The sequence below is a fragment of the Diadema antillarum genome, unplaced genomic scaffold (genome assembly GCF_040938485.1).
Source record: "Diadema antillarum isolate AM-2024a unplaced genomic scaffold, OU_Dant_1.0 seq00000735_RagTag, whole genome shotgun sequence".
NCBI lineage: Eukaryota > Metazoa > Echinodermata > Echinoidea > Diadematoida > Diadematidae > Diadema > Diadema antillarum.
The window spans coordinates 1,088,030-1,104,928 of record NW_027271635.1 but is presented as its reverse complement, the minus strand read 5'-3'; the positions used below and the strand labels follow the sequence as shown (position 1 = coordinate 1,104,928).

The 16,899-nt window shown below is 38.9% G+C and overlaps 1 protein-coding gene across 1 annotated transcript; it reads left to right on the top strand.

The window, feature by feature from the left end:
• Nucleotides 1-685: 685 nt before the first annotated feature.
• On the top strand, nt 686-16,432 carry LOC139738326 (flavin reductase (NADPH)-like). Its single transcript, XM_071648965.1, has 4 exons — nt 686-847; nt 3,293-3,491; nt 4,063-4,230; nt 16,173-16,432. The coding sequence occupies exons 1-4, from the start codon at nt 710-712 to the stop codon at nt 16,319-16,321; spliced, it is 654 nt and encodes a 217-aa protein (XP_071505066.1). The 5' UTR covers nt 686-709; the 3' UTR covers nt 16,322-16,432.
• Nucleotides 16,433-16,899: the final 467 nt, after the last annotated feature.

Genomic DNA, 16,899 nt, shown 5'->3' with positions numbered 1-16,899 from the left:
TTTATGGTTGCCATGGCAACCAGCAATATCGGACATGGCTAAATTATATATCAAAATGTTTGCAATAAGATTCTAGGAAAAGTCACCAAATTTGGTTGAAATGAGTAAAGGGTGTGGGAGTGGCAAACGAAAATATGGTAGGGGGGCACAATGTGCCCCCCCCCCCCCCTTGGGCTTTATAGGGTTAATGCACTGCACCATTTCTTGAATTCACTCATTATTCTTTGCTGAAAATTCCTTCTCACTTCTTTCATAAAACTAGTAGCCTGTGTCATGAATTATGCATGTTGGTATAAAGTGGGTTTAGCCTGTTCGGCCAACGGTAGCAGGAAACATGAGGCTGTGACCGTCTGAGTAGGCGAGGGAAAAACAAAGTTTTGTTACTTTAATAACGTCTGATGGTATTGGTGGTGCGTGATTTGTGTCGGTGTCAAAATGTGTGGCATGTTGTTTTGCCACCGTTAATACCTGTGTCTCACACAAACACATTTCATTCGGAAAAGTGCAGCTCTCCTGTAAGCTTTACCCGCTCAAAGCTAGTTGGCGCGCTCCTCGGCAGCGTTGTTGACCATCTTATTACGTAAGTGTAGGAGCTAATGTGTAACGTGCTGGCTATGGCAGCAGCAGCGCAGTTACAAGCCACAGGCACAGCTGATCGTCACTGGCATTGAGCCCTGCTCTGTCCGAGATCACCTCACATACTAGAATCATGAAGCTAACTATATTTGGATCAACTGGGAATACTGGGCTGGAACTGGTTAAATTGGCCTTAGACGAAGGACATGAAGTTGTCACAGTTGTAAGGAATCCGGCTAAACTGAGCTCGATTCAACATGAAAAACTGCAAGTAAGTAGAGTACTGGATATTTTGACCGACAAGTAAATTTAGGCCTAACTTTATGTCTAATTCCGCGAAAACTTCTCAGTTATAGCAATGACCAATGATGACATTTGCTGGGTCAGTTTTTCGCTTCTGTCTAAAGAAGCGAAAAACTGACCCAGCAAATGTTATTACTATAAATGAGAATTTTTTCGCGGAATTAGACATACTTGTCGGTCAACACCTGTTTGTAAGTGACAGTATTTCGGCATACGGTAGGTAGGTGCCTATATCGCTACGGTCACGGCTCAGTCTGGGCATACGCATAGCATAACCCGGGCCGCTTGGATGAAGGGTTTTCTTCTGTGTTTTACTGCGGTGCTGCTCCTCAAAGCTTGTTCAGCAAATGTTCAGCAATTGGATTATGGCCAGGGCCAGGGTGTGGCTGTGGTACTGTACTAGTGGTAGGCATAGATTCCCTACCATCATGGTGTTTCTTTACAGTGCAGTGGATGCAGTTTGTGAATTGTACTTTGTGCTCTTACTAATCTTTACTGTTAGTGTAAGGTGTAATAATTAATATGCATGCTCATTGTGCAAGTTAAAAAGGTCTCTACCATTGTATGTAAGTTAAATTAGTTTCTAGTACTGTATGACTGTCTTGAACTGCTCAACAGAGGGTATATGCCCCATCGCTATTGTTTAGAATATTCTATTGTAGTTCAAATGATGTGCTGAGAGAGTCCATCCCATCCTTGACTGAAAGATCGGTCTGTATCTGGTCATTGGGTATACATAGTATGTTCTGCGGAGACTGAGTCTGGGTTCACAGATCAGAGGAGAGTGATATAATGTCAAAAAAATAAAAGACTCCTCCGGACACACAGATCTTTTTGTCTAATCCCATCCCAGTCTCTAATTGTCTTCAAGGGAAGAAACTGTATGGAGAATTTGTATAGGTCTAGGCATCCAGGGTAGAGCTGAGTCTCATGAAGCGTTGATTCTGGCGGCTTCGTGTTGTTCTTGGCCTCAGTTTTTTTGTTTGTTTGTTTGTTTGTTTGTTTTTAGGTAACTTGGTCTGGTATGAGTATAGCAGTATGGTTGTTTATTGACCGAAAGATCGGTCTGTATCTGTCTGTCGGGGAATGTTCCGCGGAGAGACTGCGTCTGGCTTCACGGATCCCCTCCGTGTACAGACCGAAGTCAATGATGCCAGCTACTGTGTGGCAGTAGCGCACAGATAAAACGTTACGATAAACCGAATTACAGGCAGCTTTTTTACATTCAAACAAGTTTGACATGATATGACACATTATGCAGCAATATTTGGGGTTAATTTCTCACATTTTGCAATCGAAATACAGTAACGCGGTTATAATGCAGAAATTTTATCCATATCGCAACATCGCCGTTCGTTAGCTGTAAGTCGCCATTTTGAATCTGTAAACCAATCACATGCGAGGTACTTTATTAAGTAAAAAAAACACGTAGAAACTACCTCGCATGTGATTGGCTAATAGATTCATACTGTATGTTTCTGCAGTTTGAACGTGACGACGCGACGGGCTGGTTGATGTGTGTTTTGCGTTGAAAATTCGACCGAAATATTGGATTATTCATTAATCTGGTGAGTGTAGTCTATTCTTGAATAGTTGATTTAACTATTCAAGCTTAAATTTGCCGACCTAGGGTCGTGAATTAGACGCAATCGAGAAGGGTGAGGTACCTCACCCAATTTTCCATAGAGACAGTGGTTTAGAACATCCACACAGCAATGGGTACTACAACCTTCCGTCTGTCTACGGAGGACGGCGTTAATGGCAAAATACAAAAGAGTCCTCCGGACAGACGGATCTTTCTGTCTAGGTTGTTTATTGCCTCATGCCATGGACAGTGGTAAGGAGGGCATGTTTTCTTTTTTCTTCTCGAGTTGGGAGACAAATACTTTCCCTCTCATAGTCATGCTCATTCATAGCCATGACACAAGCCACTAGCTCTCACCATCTAGTACTAGTAGCTACTTAGTAGGTTCCACACACAAAGCGAATAGCTCTTCTTTGAACTTTCTCCAGCATGCCTATTTGGTTAGGAATGATATGTAGGAATTCCATAAGAATAATTTGATTTTGGGATACAGACTACACTGTATACACTATTTAATAGTCAGTACAAATCAAGAGCCACATTCGATGGTCACATGACTAAGGAAATAATTTTTAGAAATGGTCATTATAGTGCTACATCTACAATGTATGTCCTCTACCTTCTCAGGACTTCTCCTCCTCTTCCTCCTCTTACTCTTCCTCCCCTCCTTCTTTTCCTCGTCCTCCTCTTCCTCCTCCTCTCCCCCCTCCCCTACTCCTCAACCCTCTCCTGTCCCCATTTCCAAAATGGAATTAGGAACAGTGAGTGAGTTGATGTGTAAGCCAATGCTTTGGTGGAGTGTAACCTTTTTTGTCTATATTCTTTCAGGTTGTGGAAGGCGACATCTTCTCAACAGAGTTTTTGCAGACACATCTAGATGGCTGCGACGCCGTCCTGTCGTGCCTGGGGTCAAACAGTCTCACTCAGGCCACTACCATCTACTCGGGCTCGATGAAGGCCATCGTACCAGCCATGCGGGCAGCCAAGGTCAGTCGCATCATCATCATCACATCGTGGTATGTCAAAGGTGAGCATGCGGTCAAATCAGTCTACAGCTGTCACCCAAGGGAGACAAAAAGAGTGGCCATTGTGGACAGGTTGATGGTATAGACAGGTTCTCTGAGATGTTTTGTGTGTCACTCACATTGAGGCATGTATCATTGTTGTATACACATCGACATGCTAAAGTACATTCAGACGTAACGTGTGTATAGTTTCATCATAACATGTACCAACGTGCTTTGCACTGTTGCAGCGTTTTGTATATCAGGTGTAAATGTAATAGTTTATATTGTTTTTATAGTACATCAGGGCCCCATTTCATAACAGATGTTAGGATAGCAACTTTTGTTGAAATGGTAACTTCCTATAGTAACAGCCAATCAGGAAGCTGGATTCTTGTTGTTACCATGACAATTGCCACTCTAGCAAGAGTTGCAATCATATCAAATTTGTACGAAACGGGGTTCAGGTTTCTTTCTGCTGTAAGCTCTGGTCGCTATGCCCCCACCCTTTTTGTTTGTGTCTAAGGGAGACATATGTACAGCATAACTATTAAATTGTGAATCCCGTTCCAATGTCTGTGTCGATGCTTGCAGTTGACCCCAATGATGACCCTGGCCGCATGGCCCGCTGGGTGATACGACCGATGCTGTCGAAGCCGCTCAACGACATGGCGGTGATGGCCAAGTACCTTGAAGACGAATGCCAGGACATTGATTACACCATGGTCCTACCCCCGCAGCTCACTAACTCTGCAAGTACAGGTATGCTCAGCCTCTGCGGAAATATGTGTCATTTTTTACAAGTGGAAGCACCCCATCTCACAAAGATATGGTGCGTTCCCATTCCATAACGAACAGGGTTGTGTCAAAGTCCTATTATGAAACTAGTAAAGTATAATTCAGGTCCCAAAATTATTATCTGCTATCACTGTATATATGGGTGTGTTATTCTGTATACCGGAAGTTGGCAGCCCCCCATCTTACGAAGGTATAGTGCGCTCCAATTATAAGAAACGCATTTATAACAAGTCCCATTGCAATAAAGTTAAGATTTATGTCCAGAGGTCTTAATTATCCTCTTATATAATGTAGGTATTTTATTTCATCTGCTGTAAGAAAAAACTTTCAGAATAATGAAAGAAAAGTGCTATTTTGTAACCTGAATTAGTGTACAAAAGGCACCTCCCACGTCTCTGCCTGTAATTCATATAGTGCAATTTTCTGCAATGTTGAATTAGATTGCTGCAATGCATTCCATATTGTTTCTTTTGGTGTATTCTTGATCACTGATTTAAAAACAGGACATTTTTTTTTTCTTCTTTATTTTTTTTTTTCATTTAGAAACAATTGATGAAATATCCAGTACTTTCAAAGCTATTATTTTGATAATCCTTTTGTTTTAAAACCTGAAGCTAAAATTCTTGTTCTTTGATCCAAAACACAACTATCTCTTGGTGGTTTTCACAGCCAAATTTGTTCCAATGCAATTGTTTTACTGTGATTTATTGATAGAATGAGAGTCAATGATTTACACACATACCACGGAGCTTTACTTAGTGGGGGTGGAGGGATGGAAGGGGGGGGGGGGGGGGTTCGCTTGACCCAGTTCCAGTAATTAACAGTGGAACGTCTGTCCGAAGTTTAGTGTAAATATTGCCTCAGTAGTTACTACAACATGTACCCTTGTATGATGACCTAAATGCTGTCCTTTGAAATGAGTTTTAGAGCTCTCAAAGTCATGTTTCCCTCTCAACTTGCATGTCTTGAGACTTTTTCACTCTTATGTATTGTACAATGTGCAATCACATTACCTCCTTGTGTTCTTGCAGTGTCGATTGCCATACAGAACCCCTCCCCTACCCCCCCCCCATAGCATTGTACACACTAGTCTCCTATTGGCTTGTATAAAAAATGATACAAAACATTATGAAAAATTATATTTTGGGTCGGTAATATAGCCATTGCAAGCTCTTTCCCCCTATCACAGTCATTGTTAGGAGGGCAGCACAAAGCCAATGTGGATTTTGACGTATAAGTTATTTTTTGGTGTTATTTTGGTTTACAGAAAGGTGAATAGTTTAATTCATTGCAAGTGATCTGTTTAGAAAACCAGTAGGATTTATACAATATAAAATGGGTGCTGCATTATGGATTTGATGAAAAGAAGAATTGTTTGTTGAGTGACATTTGACCCGTTGAGGACGGTTTGATTTTGCTACAACACGCATTTCCCATCTAAGACACCTGCCCGAGTATACTCGGGACTCATCCTCAATGGGTTAGGTATTGTTCAATTGTGAAGCATTACATTCTTCTCTCCCTTGATGATGTTTATGGCTGTCAAGGTTAAAACTCATGGAATGCTTTAGTGTGCAGCGCAGAAGGAGTGCACAATCTTTAACACTACCTACACAATACCCAATTTTCTCCTTTTATTACTGGCATCTATGGCCTCACTGCAGTAGGGGAATAAGTTAACCCTTGACCTTTTATCAGTGATACTGGAAAATAGCACTAAGGCTCATCATGGGCAAAGTTCAATCTGGTGGAGCTAAATTGCTTATCCCTTATTGGAGTATTCAATAGCAGTGTTTGTCTATCCAGAACAAACACCATTTCCTACCAATCAGAATATTTATCAAATCTTGTCCTCTTTTGTATATAAGGCCCTCAACTGCCAATTTTAATATGGCAGGAGATGTCTCTTGAGTGGAATTAACCTCAAATAACTCTTGTGTGACTCTAACCTTTCTTCAGACCATCAATGATTAAAAACAAACTTGTGGTCCCCATGAAACACAGGGGGACACAGCAGAATTTGTTGCACCATTTGGCTGCATATACAATACACTTTGTACATGTATGCATATAGTCTAACTTCAAGTGACACATGTTTAGAAGCATGCATGTGTATTGAAAATGACTTGGAGTTAAGCTACATAATGATTGCAGCTGAACACTGCAGAACATTGCAGACACAAACCAGAGGGGGGGGGCTCAAATTGACACCCCCCCCCCCCCGACGTTTCCCGCCACGATAACACGCAAAGATTTTGCCGCGTCGTTTCACTTCTTTTTTCATTGAAGTCTTCCGCATATTTTGAAACCAAATTTGCGACGTCCGGGTAAACCATTTTGAAGTTACATGTACGTAATGTTTTGCATATGCATGTCAACCAAAAAACAGCTCAAATTCATGATAACGTGTGCAAATCCAATGCAAATTGTGTTTTTTGGTTAAATTGATATAAATTAGATTATTTCAACTTTTAACCATTGAAATTAATCAATTCTAGTGTAGATAAGCCTGAAAAAGTGCCTGCAACAAATTTTGGCAAAAAAATAATAGAACACAAAAGGTCGAAAAAAAACAATAAAATACATAAAGAAAATAACGAAACAATAAAAAAAAAGGAATTGATTTCGATTGTGCTATTTTCTTACACGAAAATTTTTTAATGTGTCTTGAGGAATTCTGACACAAAAATGTAGCAGTCCTCCCGTCTTTTTAATGGAGTTATGGGTGAAAATATGTTTCATGCACAAATTTGCATAATTAATTCATTAAAAATAGAAAGGCAATATTTTTCTATTGTATGACCATGTAATCTTGAAGATGACATCCAGCTCTATCTTCAGGCAAAATTTCGCGGCGATCGCGCGATCGACGGCCGAGATCTGAAGGGGGGTCAAATTGACCCCCCCTCAGTAAAAACTTGGTGTCAAATAGCCCAGTTAGAATAGGGTAAAATGAGATACATAGGGCTGTCAGTGACATATTATATTGTGCTGTGTGTGTGATGCAGAAAGAGAATTGATTAGTTGCTGTGAATTGATTAATGTGCATTTCGGTTCACAATGATATGATATTCCACTTAATAGGGTAAGAAATGCTTTAAATATCTTACACTATTATGATGAAGTGGAGACTGTACTGTACAGTGATAAAGAGTGCCAAAGTGTGATGTCATAGCCATTCATAGCCTGTGAAACTGATTTTAAACAAGTTATCTCTTCTAGCCGAATATTTGTGAATAATATCGTTGCTAACCATGCTAACACAATTTACCTAGCAAAGCTTTAACAGAACCAGGAAATCATCACTTTGGATCTCTGTAAAGGAATACATGTATAAAGAGAATTCCACAAAATTTGATTTTTCATAGAAAGTAGCACATTTCTTAAAGTTGTTACTGACATATGTTGTACGTAATAGGGCAAGTCCAAGATAACGCGCACGTTACGTATGGGACATTCAGAGACTTTAATGACCTGAAAAGTAGTGTTAATGGCCTTTGATCATATTGAACTTCATCATGGTGATTGATATCGAGAAGAAGTATAATCATGTAAAAAATTGAGAAAAATGACCTTGACAATTATATTCTAGAAGAGAAAATATGTGCCGTTACGTATGGGACCAGAAAAATTTCGTTTTTTTTAACATTTTTTTCAACCTCAAAACTCTCTGAAAGTATATCATTCTACAACTTGTAACTCACTGTGATGAAAGTCACAACACTCAAGATTATTACAAGTAAGTTTCATGTCATTAGGCAAAAAGCTCTAATTACAGGTTCTAATTAAAGACAGACATGACGTGTTACGTATGGGACAGTTACGTATGGGACAGTTTGTCCCCCATTCATTTAGTGTGTGAAGAACCGTGTTTATGGGTATTTTGCATCATTACTGAAGTAAAATCAGTTGAAACTACTCAAATACTGATCCAGATTGTCAAGGAAACAATATTCCCCAAATATTCACCATTATAATCATATTCAATCATATTTCTATATTTTTATGACCAACCTGGGTATGCATGCCCTTTGTCCCCCATTCGTTTAGTGTGTGGAGAACCATGTTTATGGGTATTTTGCAAAATAATTTTGCAAAATACCCATTTAAACAAATTTTTTGCATAATTATTGAGGTGGAATCAGTTGAAATTACTCAAATACTGATCCAGATTGACAAGGGAACAATATTCCCAGATATTTACCATCATAATCACATTCAATCATATTCTATATTTTTTATGACCAACCTGAGTATGTATGCCCTATTTTTATCAGGATAGTTACTACTGAAAAATTGAATAGTTTAAAGTGTTTACTTGCATTGATGAAGGGCAGTTTGCCATTTAGTTTCAATAAAAAACAACTTGACACAAGAAATATTAAGTTTAATAAATAAGCAATACCTGCTGCGTGGAACCCCAGTAATCCAGTAGATATATGATGTCTGTCTAGCAGTCAAGTCATTGATTCGAGTCACACCTCAGTATGTATACCCATGAATTTTGTTGTGGCTACTACTGAAAACTGAATAAGGACAATTTGTGTATCACTTGCAATAAAAAAAAAATTCATTTTACTTTTTTTTCCTTCTATATATATCACAACCATTTCAAATTGGATCTCCATCACATAAACTTTGAATTCCTCTAGTCTTAGGATTTTATGCTCTTAAGTAATTCGTATAATTGGTTTCCAATCATCTCTTTAAATGTTGAAAACTGAATCCCTATTTCTACAAAAAACTATACCATCCCTTTAATGCTGATTTTTCATTGTGTATTTTGCCATTTTCCCCTCCCCCTTTCTGAAAATTGTTCAGTCAAGTTCATGTATTGTTTCAAGTGTCTATAACTCAAAAAGTAGCTACAATGTTGGGATGCTTTCTTCAGGATGATTGACCATTTGTGTACTGAGAGACCTTCCCAGCTAGCTACATGCATTCACATGCAATATGTATGAGGATGTCCCATACGTAACGCATTTGTCCCATACGTAACATTATTTCAATGCCTAATAAAAAATATTTCTTTTACTTTTTTTTCGTTTTTCTCTGGTATTTAATTTCTCTAAACAATAAATTAGAACTTTCCAAAAGGGCATTAAAATAACCTTAGCAATTTAAGAAAAAACCTAAAAAAATGACCTCATTTTGTTACGTATGGGACATCTCATGATAGGACACGAGCTAATTTGCATAATCATTTGCATAATCCCTAAATTTTCATACCAAGTTAAACTATGTGATGAACTTCTTATGTCCACATATTAATCAAATATTATTTGCTTTCCTTTGAATTAATATGAATTTTTATAAATGTCCCATACGTAACGCTGTGTTTCACATTTATGCAAATGAAGCCCTTGAAATTTGCATAAATTTACATAATATCATTTTTTCCTTCACGGAAATCAAAACTTCAACTCATAAGCTTCAAAATGATACCAAACATGTCAATATTGAGCAAAGATGAAATTTTGCCTTCTGAGGGGACCTTATCTTGGACTTGCCCAATACTGTAAAACGAGGACTGTGCACGAGCATTTTAATTTCATGAATTTCAGGAGAACCAACATTTGCGAAATTAAGATGCATGTGAAAGATGTTGACACTACAATTGTATCATGCATTGAATGTCAGAGATAACTCACAAAAATTTCATGCCGTGAAAAAGGCTGTCAGCTCCAATTTGCAAAAATTTCATGCCACAAAAATATTGTGTTTTACAGTACCATCCCCCAGCCTTCTCGAAGAGCTAGCATCAAGTGCTGTTCCATTATGCAAGAGAATACAGATCTCTGCATGTACAAATTGTACATGTAAAGTATGATTTATGTTGAATTCTGTTATACTATTGAACGTTTCATGAACGGAAAAAAAAAAAAAAATTTGGTTTAACAGTAAAAGAAAATATAACTTGGAATTCAACATAAACAGTACTTCTGCTTTTCTAGCAAAATGCAGGAGCACTTAATTTACCTCTTTCAGAAAGTGGAAGAATGATGTTACTCCTGACATGTCAGTAAACAAGTTGAGAGAATATTGATTATTTATAAACAATTTGATCTGTGGAATTCTCTTTGTACAATATTATCCTTTTTGTTCTGGAGTGATATGACAAACTGTTGTTATCTTGTCATCCAGTGATGGCAGACAGAAAAAAAAAAATAACCTTAAGAAACTTAACCCGTTCCTTAGGAGAACCTGGTTTACCAGGTTCCCGTGGGAGCAACTGAAATACGGGAACCTGGTTTACCAGGTTCCCAAAATGAAGACAAGGGTGCCTGCTTCAGTGGCCTAAATTCATGTTTCTTTGTGTTAAGATGCTCAGAAAAGTGGGTTTGATAAAAAGATCATTGTTCATTATATCAGGATTTGTTCTCCTGCCGTTTAAAAAAAGGGGGTTTTACAGTATTATGTACCTTTTCCAGATTTAGTTTTTTGCTTGTTCTGCTGTAAACTCGTACGAACATGTACATAATGATCAAGGCTGAGATCAGTTAGAAATGCGGGTTCGCTGACCCCAGTCACCTCATTCAGGTACCTGGTTTTGTGTAGAACAAAAGATTCTGAGAGCTCATCAGCGCACGCTCTATTCATACCTCGCACCATATCGATATTTTCATTGTTCACGGGCACATGTAGTTGATCATAGAAAGGGGGACACAATGAACCGCTTGACTGCCTTCACACAGCTGGATTACCAACCTGTGTGCCTCTGTGTCAACGGGCGAAAAGAATCTTGTTTGGGGGCATTAAAGGCGCTCAGAGAATTGCGGAAGGAACGGGTTAACTCTGAGATATATACACATTCTGTATGAATTGTCTGATTTTTCTCAAACTTGTTGTTGTTATTATTTTAAAGATCGAAAGAAGAGAGAGAGAGAGAGAAATGGGGCCCTATACACTCTAAGAAAAAAAGGTTCTCAAATGGTGCTCGTCGGCTCCAAAATAGTTCTCATCAAATGGTTCTCGCAAAATGGTTCCGATGAGCACCTATAAATGGTTCCCAATCGAAATGGTTCCGTTCGTCACCATTTGCTAGTATGCGACCCAGTCCCCGAGTGTTATTTGTGGTACTTCTGCAGGTCAAACAATATCTTTAGGTCCACTTTCATTTTTCCCCTTGCTGTATATTCGAATGCCAGATGTAAGAATCATCAAAAATGTGGTATTGGTACAAAAATATTGTATCTGTTTCTACTGCTGTGATAATAAAAAGTAGATAATGTTTTTTATCGTAGACTAATGACTTCTCTTGGCTGCGTGCCAAGTGACAGCTGCCACCATCCAATTTTAGCGCTCGATCAGATATGCGTACGCGTAAACGCACACATACTAGTACTGCACTGTTGCTCCACCGCATGGGAATCTTGTGTATGTAACCGCCGCGGCACGCGCCGCGGCTATGTAGCCCTGTGCTAGCTGCCTGCCTGCCTAGCTAGCTATGCAAACCTACCACCACATCACCCCGGGCAGAGTGCCAATGCATACCATGCTGCATGCATGCAGCAGCAGCAGACGGCCTAGTAGCTGGACACACACACAGGTCTATGCATCACACCCATAAACGAACGGCACCTGGTCGGTATTACGTTAGACATTTTTGTCAAAGTGGACTGGAAACGTGTCACTGTCAATTCCATTTTCGCCATGGCAGTCATCACAATTTAGGAGAATAGGTAAGATTTTTAGATTTAATGTGGTTTTAACTCATTTTTAGATGACATTCGTTGGTACAACAAAAATCAAGTTAGCAGTTAGATTCATCACTCAGTTTTCGTTTTCTGTCAGTGATTAACCTTTATCGGTTAGATCCTAATGTTAACTTGTTAGATCTAATTTGATCGAAGCTGATATCTTGTGTAATGTTTACCACGTACAGTAGATCCAGATCTATACAATAACATGTTAGGCCTAACGTTAACAGTTTTACATTAGAAATTTGGCATACATCTAATAGCAATGCCAATGGGCTAGCCCGAACAGACGCCGTGCGGAGCATGGCTGTAGAGTTCTACGCCTGTAGTGTCACGTTTTTACTGCGACTGGGCCGGGCTAAGTTACTTTAATAGTTAGGCCTGCATTTAACGTTTATGCCTATAAGTAGAGTCTACTAACGCCGAACGCAAAGATTATTATAACTGTGTACAAGGAGCGCCCCGGGGTATTAAGGCCTAGAATCTATACCGGTACACTAACTATACACAGCCCAGTCGCTGTACTTTGTACGTCCACGACGTACCTATGTACAGCTACTGGGCTGTGTATAGTTATACCGGTACATGCAATAAGGAAATTTGTTCTATATAAGTTATCACTGTTGTTAGTGTTAACGTAATAGAGCCAATAGAGGTCTGTCTACAGCCCAGTAATGTTAGGCCTAACACTAACAACAGTTAGGTCAAAATCTCTATATGTTTTCAGGCTTGTTCTAAGTAAGGAGTCACGTCATGTACTAGGTTATGCCGTGTTCTGTTTATCGAATTATAGCAATGACTTTGTTTGATTAACGCGGTGTAGGTCTGTTGTATCTTTCAATTCATATGTCAGGGAAGTGGACACACCAACATGCACAGAAACCAGCAGGGATCAAGTAACTCCGGCCGGGACGATAACCAGCAGTACGGACGTGTTTGGGTCGCTGGTGCAGTGAAAACTTGGGGAACAAGGTAGACTCTACATTGATCAGAGAGACAGCCCGTGACAGACCGTTGACAACATCGGCCAGAACCGTAGGCTTATTCACTACCACTAGCCAAGAATGAGCTGGGCGCGCGGTCACAAGAATTCATCGATCAGACAGAGCCCGGACTGGCGGAATAGCCCATCCACAGCATCAGCCAGAACCCTGGGCTAGTCAAGAATAAGCTGTGTGGCTAAGACAATACACTGTACATCGATCAGAACGACAGCCCGTGATAGCCCGTTGACAGCATCAGACAGAACCCTGGGCTAGTCAAGAATTAATGAGCTGGGTGCCCAAAAGAATACATCGATCAGAATGACAATTTTAGCCCGGATAGCCTGTTAACAGCATCGACCAGAAACCTACGATAGCCAAGAATGAGCTGAGTTAAAGAGAAAACACTGATTCTGCCAGAGAAAACCTTTTAGAAATATGTAGATAGGGTAAGTAAGTTTGTTTGCATTGACATGTAGTGTATTTTATAGCTGCTCTTTCAGAATCTGCCGTCAACCAAAAATTCATGTCTGGCGGCTTTTTGTTGGTTTGTGTGATGGAGGGTCACATATGTTTTGTTATGATCCCAATATACAGTATTTGCAACTTACAATGTACCAGTAATAATGTTTCACTACAATTTGCATTTAACAACTTTGAATCAACTGTATGGGGGGGGGGGGGGTAGACGTAATGAGATCAGACCAGATGCCAATCTGAGAAGTGGAGTCATTCATAGTTTTAAACTTTAAAAGCACAAACGGAAAATGCTCTTTATACTTCTCCAGTCATTGTGTGATCGATTTCTGCACACTTTTAAAGTTTGCACCTAGACTGGTAAAACTTATTGCATTTATACCCACGCAGGAATTACGTATTATGTAGAGAATTGAAGATTATGTAATTTATTTCAAAGCACTGATGCACCCACTTCTTGTCACCAGTTTATATTGTTTTTTCAGAACTACAAAATGTTCATGTACATGCAAGTGGTGGCTGTGTTTGAAAGACTGTTGCCAAATTTGGTGAACAAAATGACAAATGCTAACAACATAATTATTATTGTCATAGGCAGGTTATAGGACAGCAAATTCAAACCTCAGCTTTAGGCCTGCATTGTATACAGTTTACTCTAATGAATTTATTGCTCTGCTTTTTAAAAAAATGTAATTTTTTATTGATTCCCAATGATATATTTTAGATCATAGTTGAGGAATTTTGTTCATTCATGCTTGTGAAACTGTGTGGGTGTGGTATCCTAGCTCTTTTCCCCTTGGGATTCTTATTATCCTTCACATTATAAAACAGTGTGTTCTTGTGTGTGTGTGTGTGTGTGTGTTTTCGTAGGACATGCTGTAAATTGTCAGAGGTCATGATTAACCTGAATTGATACTCTTCTTGTATTTGCAGTTGTATAGATGTGTCTATGGTGCTTTCAAATTGCAGAACAAAAAAAAAGGTCACTCGTATACTAACAAAGATAAGTTAAATCAAGTACTCGACGTTATAAATGGGAAGTGAAGTGAAGTGGAGAAGTGTAAAGCTTATCCTCTCCCAAGTATCATACCAGCAATATAATGTTTGTTTTCTGTGACAATACCAAAGGTCCTGTTTAATGGAATTGTTTTCCTGCCCTTTGTAGTTGCTTTTAGGACAAATATGCTTTAAAAGAAAAAAAAAACCACCAAACAAACTAGAAAACATGTGGAAAAAGGTCCTCATACTAAAGTAATGTACTTGACTTCTGCCTATCTTAAGACTGACACAATTACTGTATCTCATCCATGCAGGAATTATTTCACAGAGAATTAGAAATTTTGTTATATATTTCAAAAGCCTGATGTACCTCTTGCTATTTCATATCATCTGTACAGAGATGTGTGATGGTGTTTCAAGAACTGCTCGGTACACACAAATGACAAATATTGTGGAAAGAAAAATTAGTGAACAAATGAAAATATTTTGTTAAGAATATTTGACAGATTATAACATGACAAATACAAACCTCACCTTTAGATTGTAAAAGTTAAGGTGAATAAATACATTTCTGCGAATTTGTGAAAGAGCAAATTTCTGTGGTTTTCAGTTATTGAATGATGTTTCATGAAAAAATATTGATGAATTTCATGTACATGTGAAAGTTTGTTTGCAAAATCCGATAAGTCCATTTTTGAAGATTTTGTGGTAATAAAGTACAAAATAATACCTTTTAAATGATATATTGGTCACTGCATATAAAAGTAAATTTTTAAAGTTATGGTCAAAAGAAGCAAAAATTTTCTTATTATTCTCTTTATTTTTCTTGACCTTTAATCGCAAATATCTCCATTTGGCAAATATGGACTTATCGGTTTTTGCGAATAAACTCTTCATGTACACGTTTGTATTCATGCTTGTGAAACTGTGTGTGCATGGGTGTGATTTTTCCAGTGTCAACGATAATGTATGACATGCTCATGTATTGCTAATACTGTATGTATGTTTTGTACGTATGTTTGACTGATGAGATGAAATTCAGTTCAATTCATTTAATTTCAAATGAGTTTGTGATGCACATTTTCAATGCAGATAAGTACAAATGTACCTTTAAGAATGGTGCCAGTGAAGCAACTTACCAGCACTGCGTGTGAAACACACCAAAAATACACAGACATCAATTCACATACTACATTCCAAGAAAAAAAAAGGTTCTTTTGAGCACCATTAAATGGTTCTCAGCACTGTCACAATAGCGACACCTTTTTTGGAGCCTGTGAGAACCTTTTTAAATGGTGCCTGTCAGCACCATTTAACATTGGTGCCCATTAGAACCTTTTCCAATGAAATGGTTCTCATGAGCACCTTTTGAAAAGAGTCAAAAAGGTGCCCATATTTAGTCAAAAAGGTGCCCATGGGCACCTTTCAAATGGTACTCACTAGCACCATTTCATCGGGAAAAAGGTTCTAATGGGCACCTTTTGCAAAAGGTGCTGACAAGCACCATTTAAAAAAGGTTCTCACGAGCACCAAAAAGGGTGTCGCTATTGTGACAGTGCTGAGAACCATTTAATGGTGCTCAAAAGAACCTTTTTTTCTAAGAGTGTACAAATAATTTGCCCCCTAAAAAACCTCAAACTTCACTGATTTGTTGTTGCATTCTCTCAATCCACATGATATATACTTGTCCGACTCATGATTAACCATTCCTCTTTCTTTTTTTTTCCACCCCTACTCCCACCTTCAGGCAAAGATCTGGTATTTGACATTGGACGACAGTTTACATCAAAGGGTGATCATAAAATCCCAAGAGCAGATGTTGCAAAGTTCATGCTGCAATGCCTGAAGACATCAGACTTCAACAAAAATTGTGTTGCCATCGCCATTCCAAAGTGATTTGTATACCTGACCCTATGCCTTCGTGGAGTTGGAATCCTGTACGTATTGAGATTACTTCCAATAATTGTTTATTTGAAGTACAGAAGTATTGAAAAAAGTAGTAGAAGTATTCAGTGGAAGTCTTTTAGGATGATGAATAATGACTGCCATGAGTTCCTCTTGAACCTATAGTGAAAATATGTATATCATATTTTAGAAGTAGATTCATAAAATAATTATAATTGTACTCCGTTTCAAGTGCCCCCCCCCCCCCCCCCCCCCCCCGAATCACAACCTCCCAGAGATTACAAAGCCCAAGTCCTGGATGAGTCTGGGCCTGGAATGAGTCTGGTTTAAGTCTGAGGTAAAGATCACGCTGGACAGCCTAGCACAAGTCTGCCACAACCTCCAAGAGTTGTGCTAGACTCGTGCTAAATGAGGTATTCTAAACAGTCTTCGAGTGAACACGACACACATTTCGGATGACCTTCGTTGTTTATGGCGTACACAAAAAAAAGCTGCCACCTCTCTCAAGGAAAAATGCCCTCCCACTGATTTCCATAGAAAGGTATGCCAGCCTCGTGCCTGGCAACCAG

Bases quoted from the DNA above. Each gene is read 5' to 3' on its own strand.
- LOC139738326 (XM_071648965.1), top strand. From the start codon at position 710: ATGAAGCTAACTATATTTGGATCAACTGGGAATACTGGGCTGGAACTG. The intron at 848-3,292 runs GTAAGTAGAGTA...ATATTCTTTCAG, and splicing joins TTCAACATGAAAAACTGCAA to GTTGTGGAAGGCGACATCTT. The intron at 3,492-4,062 runs GTGAGCATGCGG...CGATGCTTGCAG, and splicing joins CACATCGTGGTATGTCAAAG to TTGACCCCAATGATGACCCT.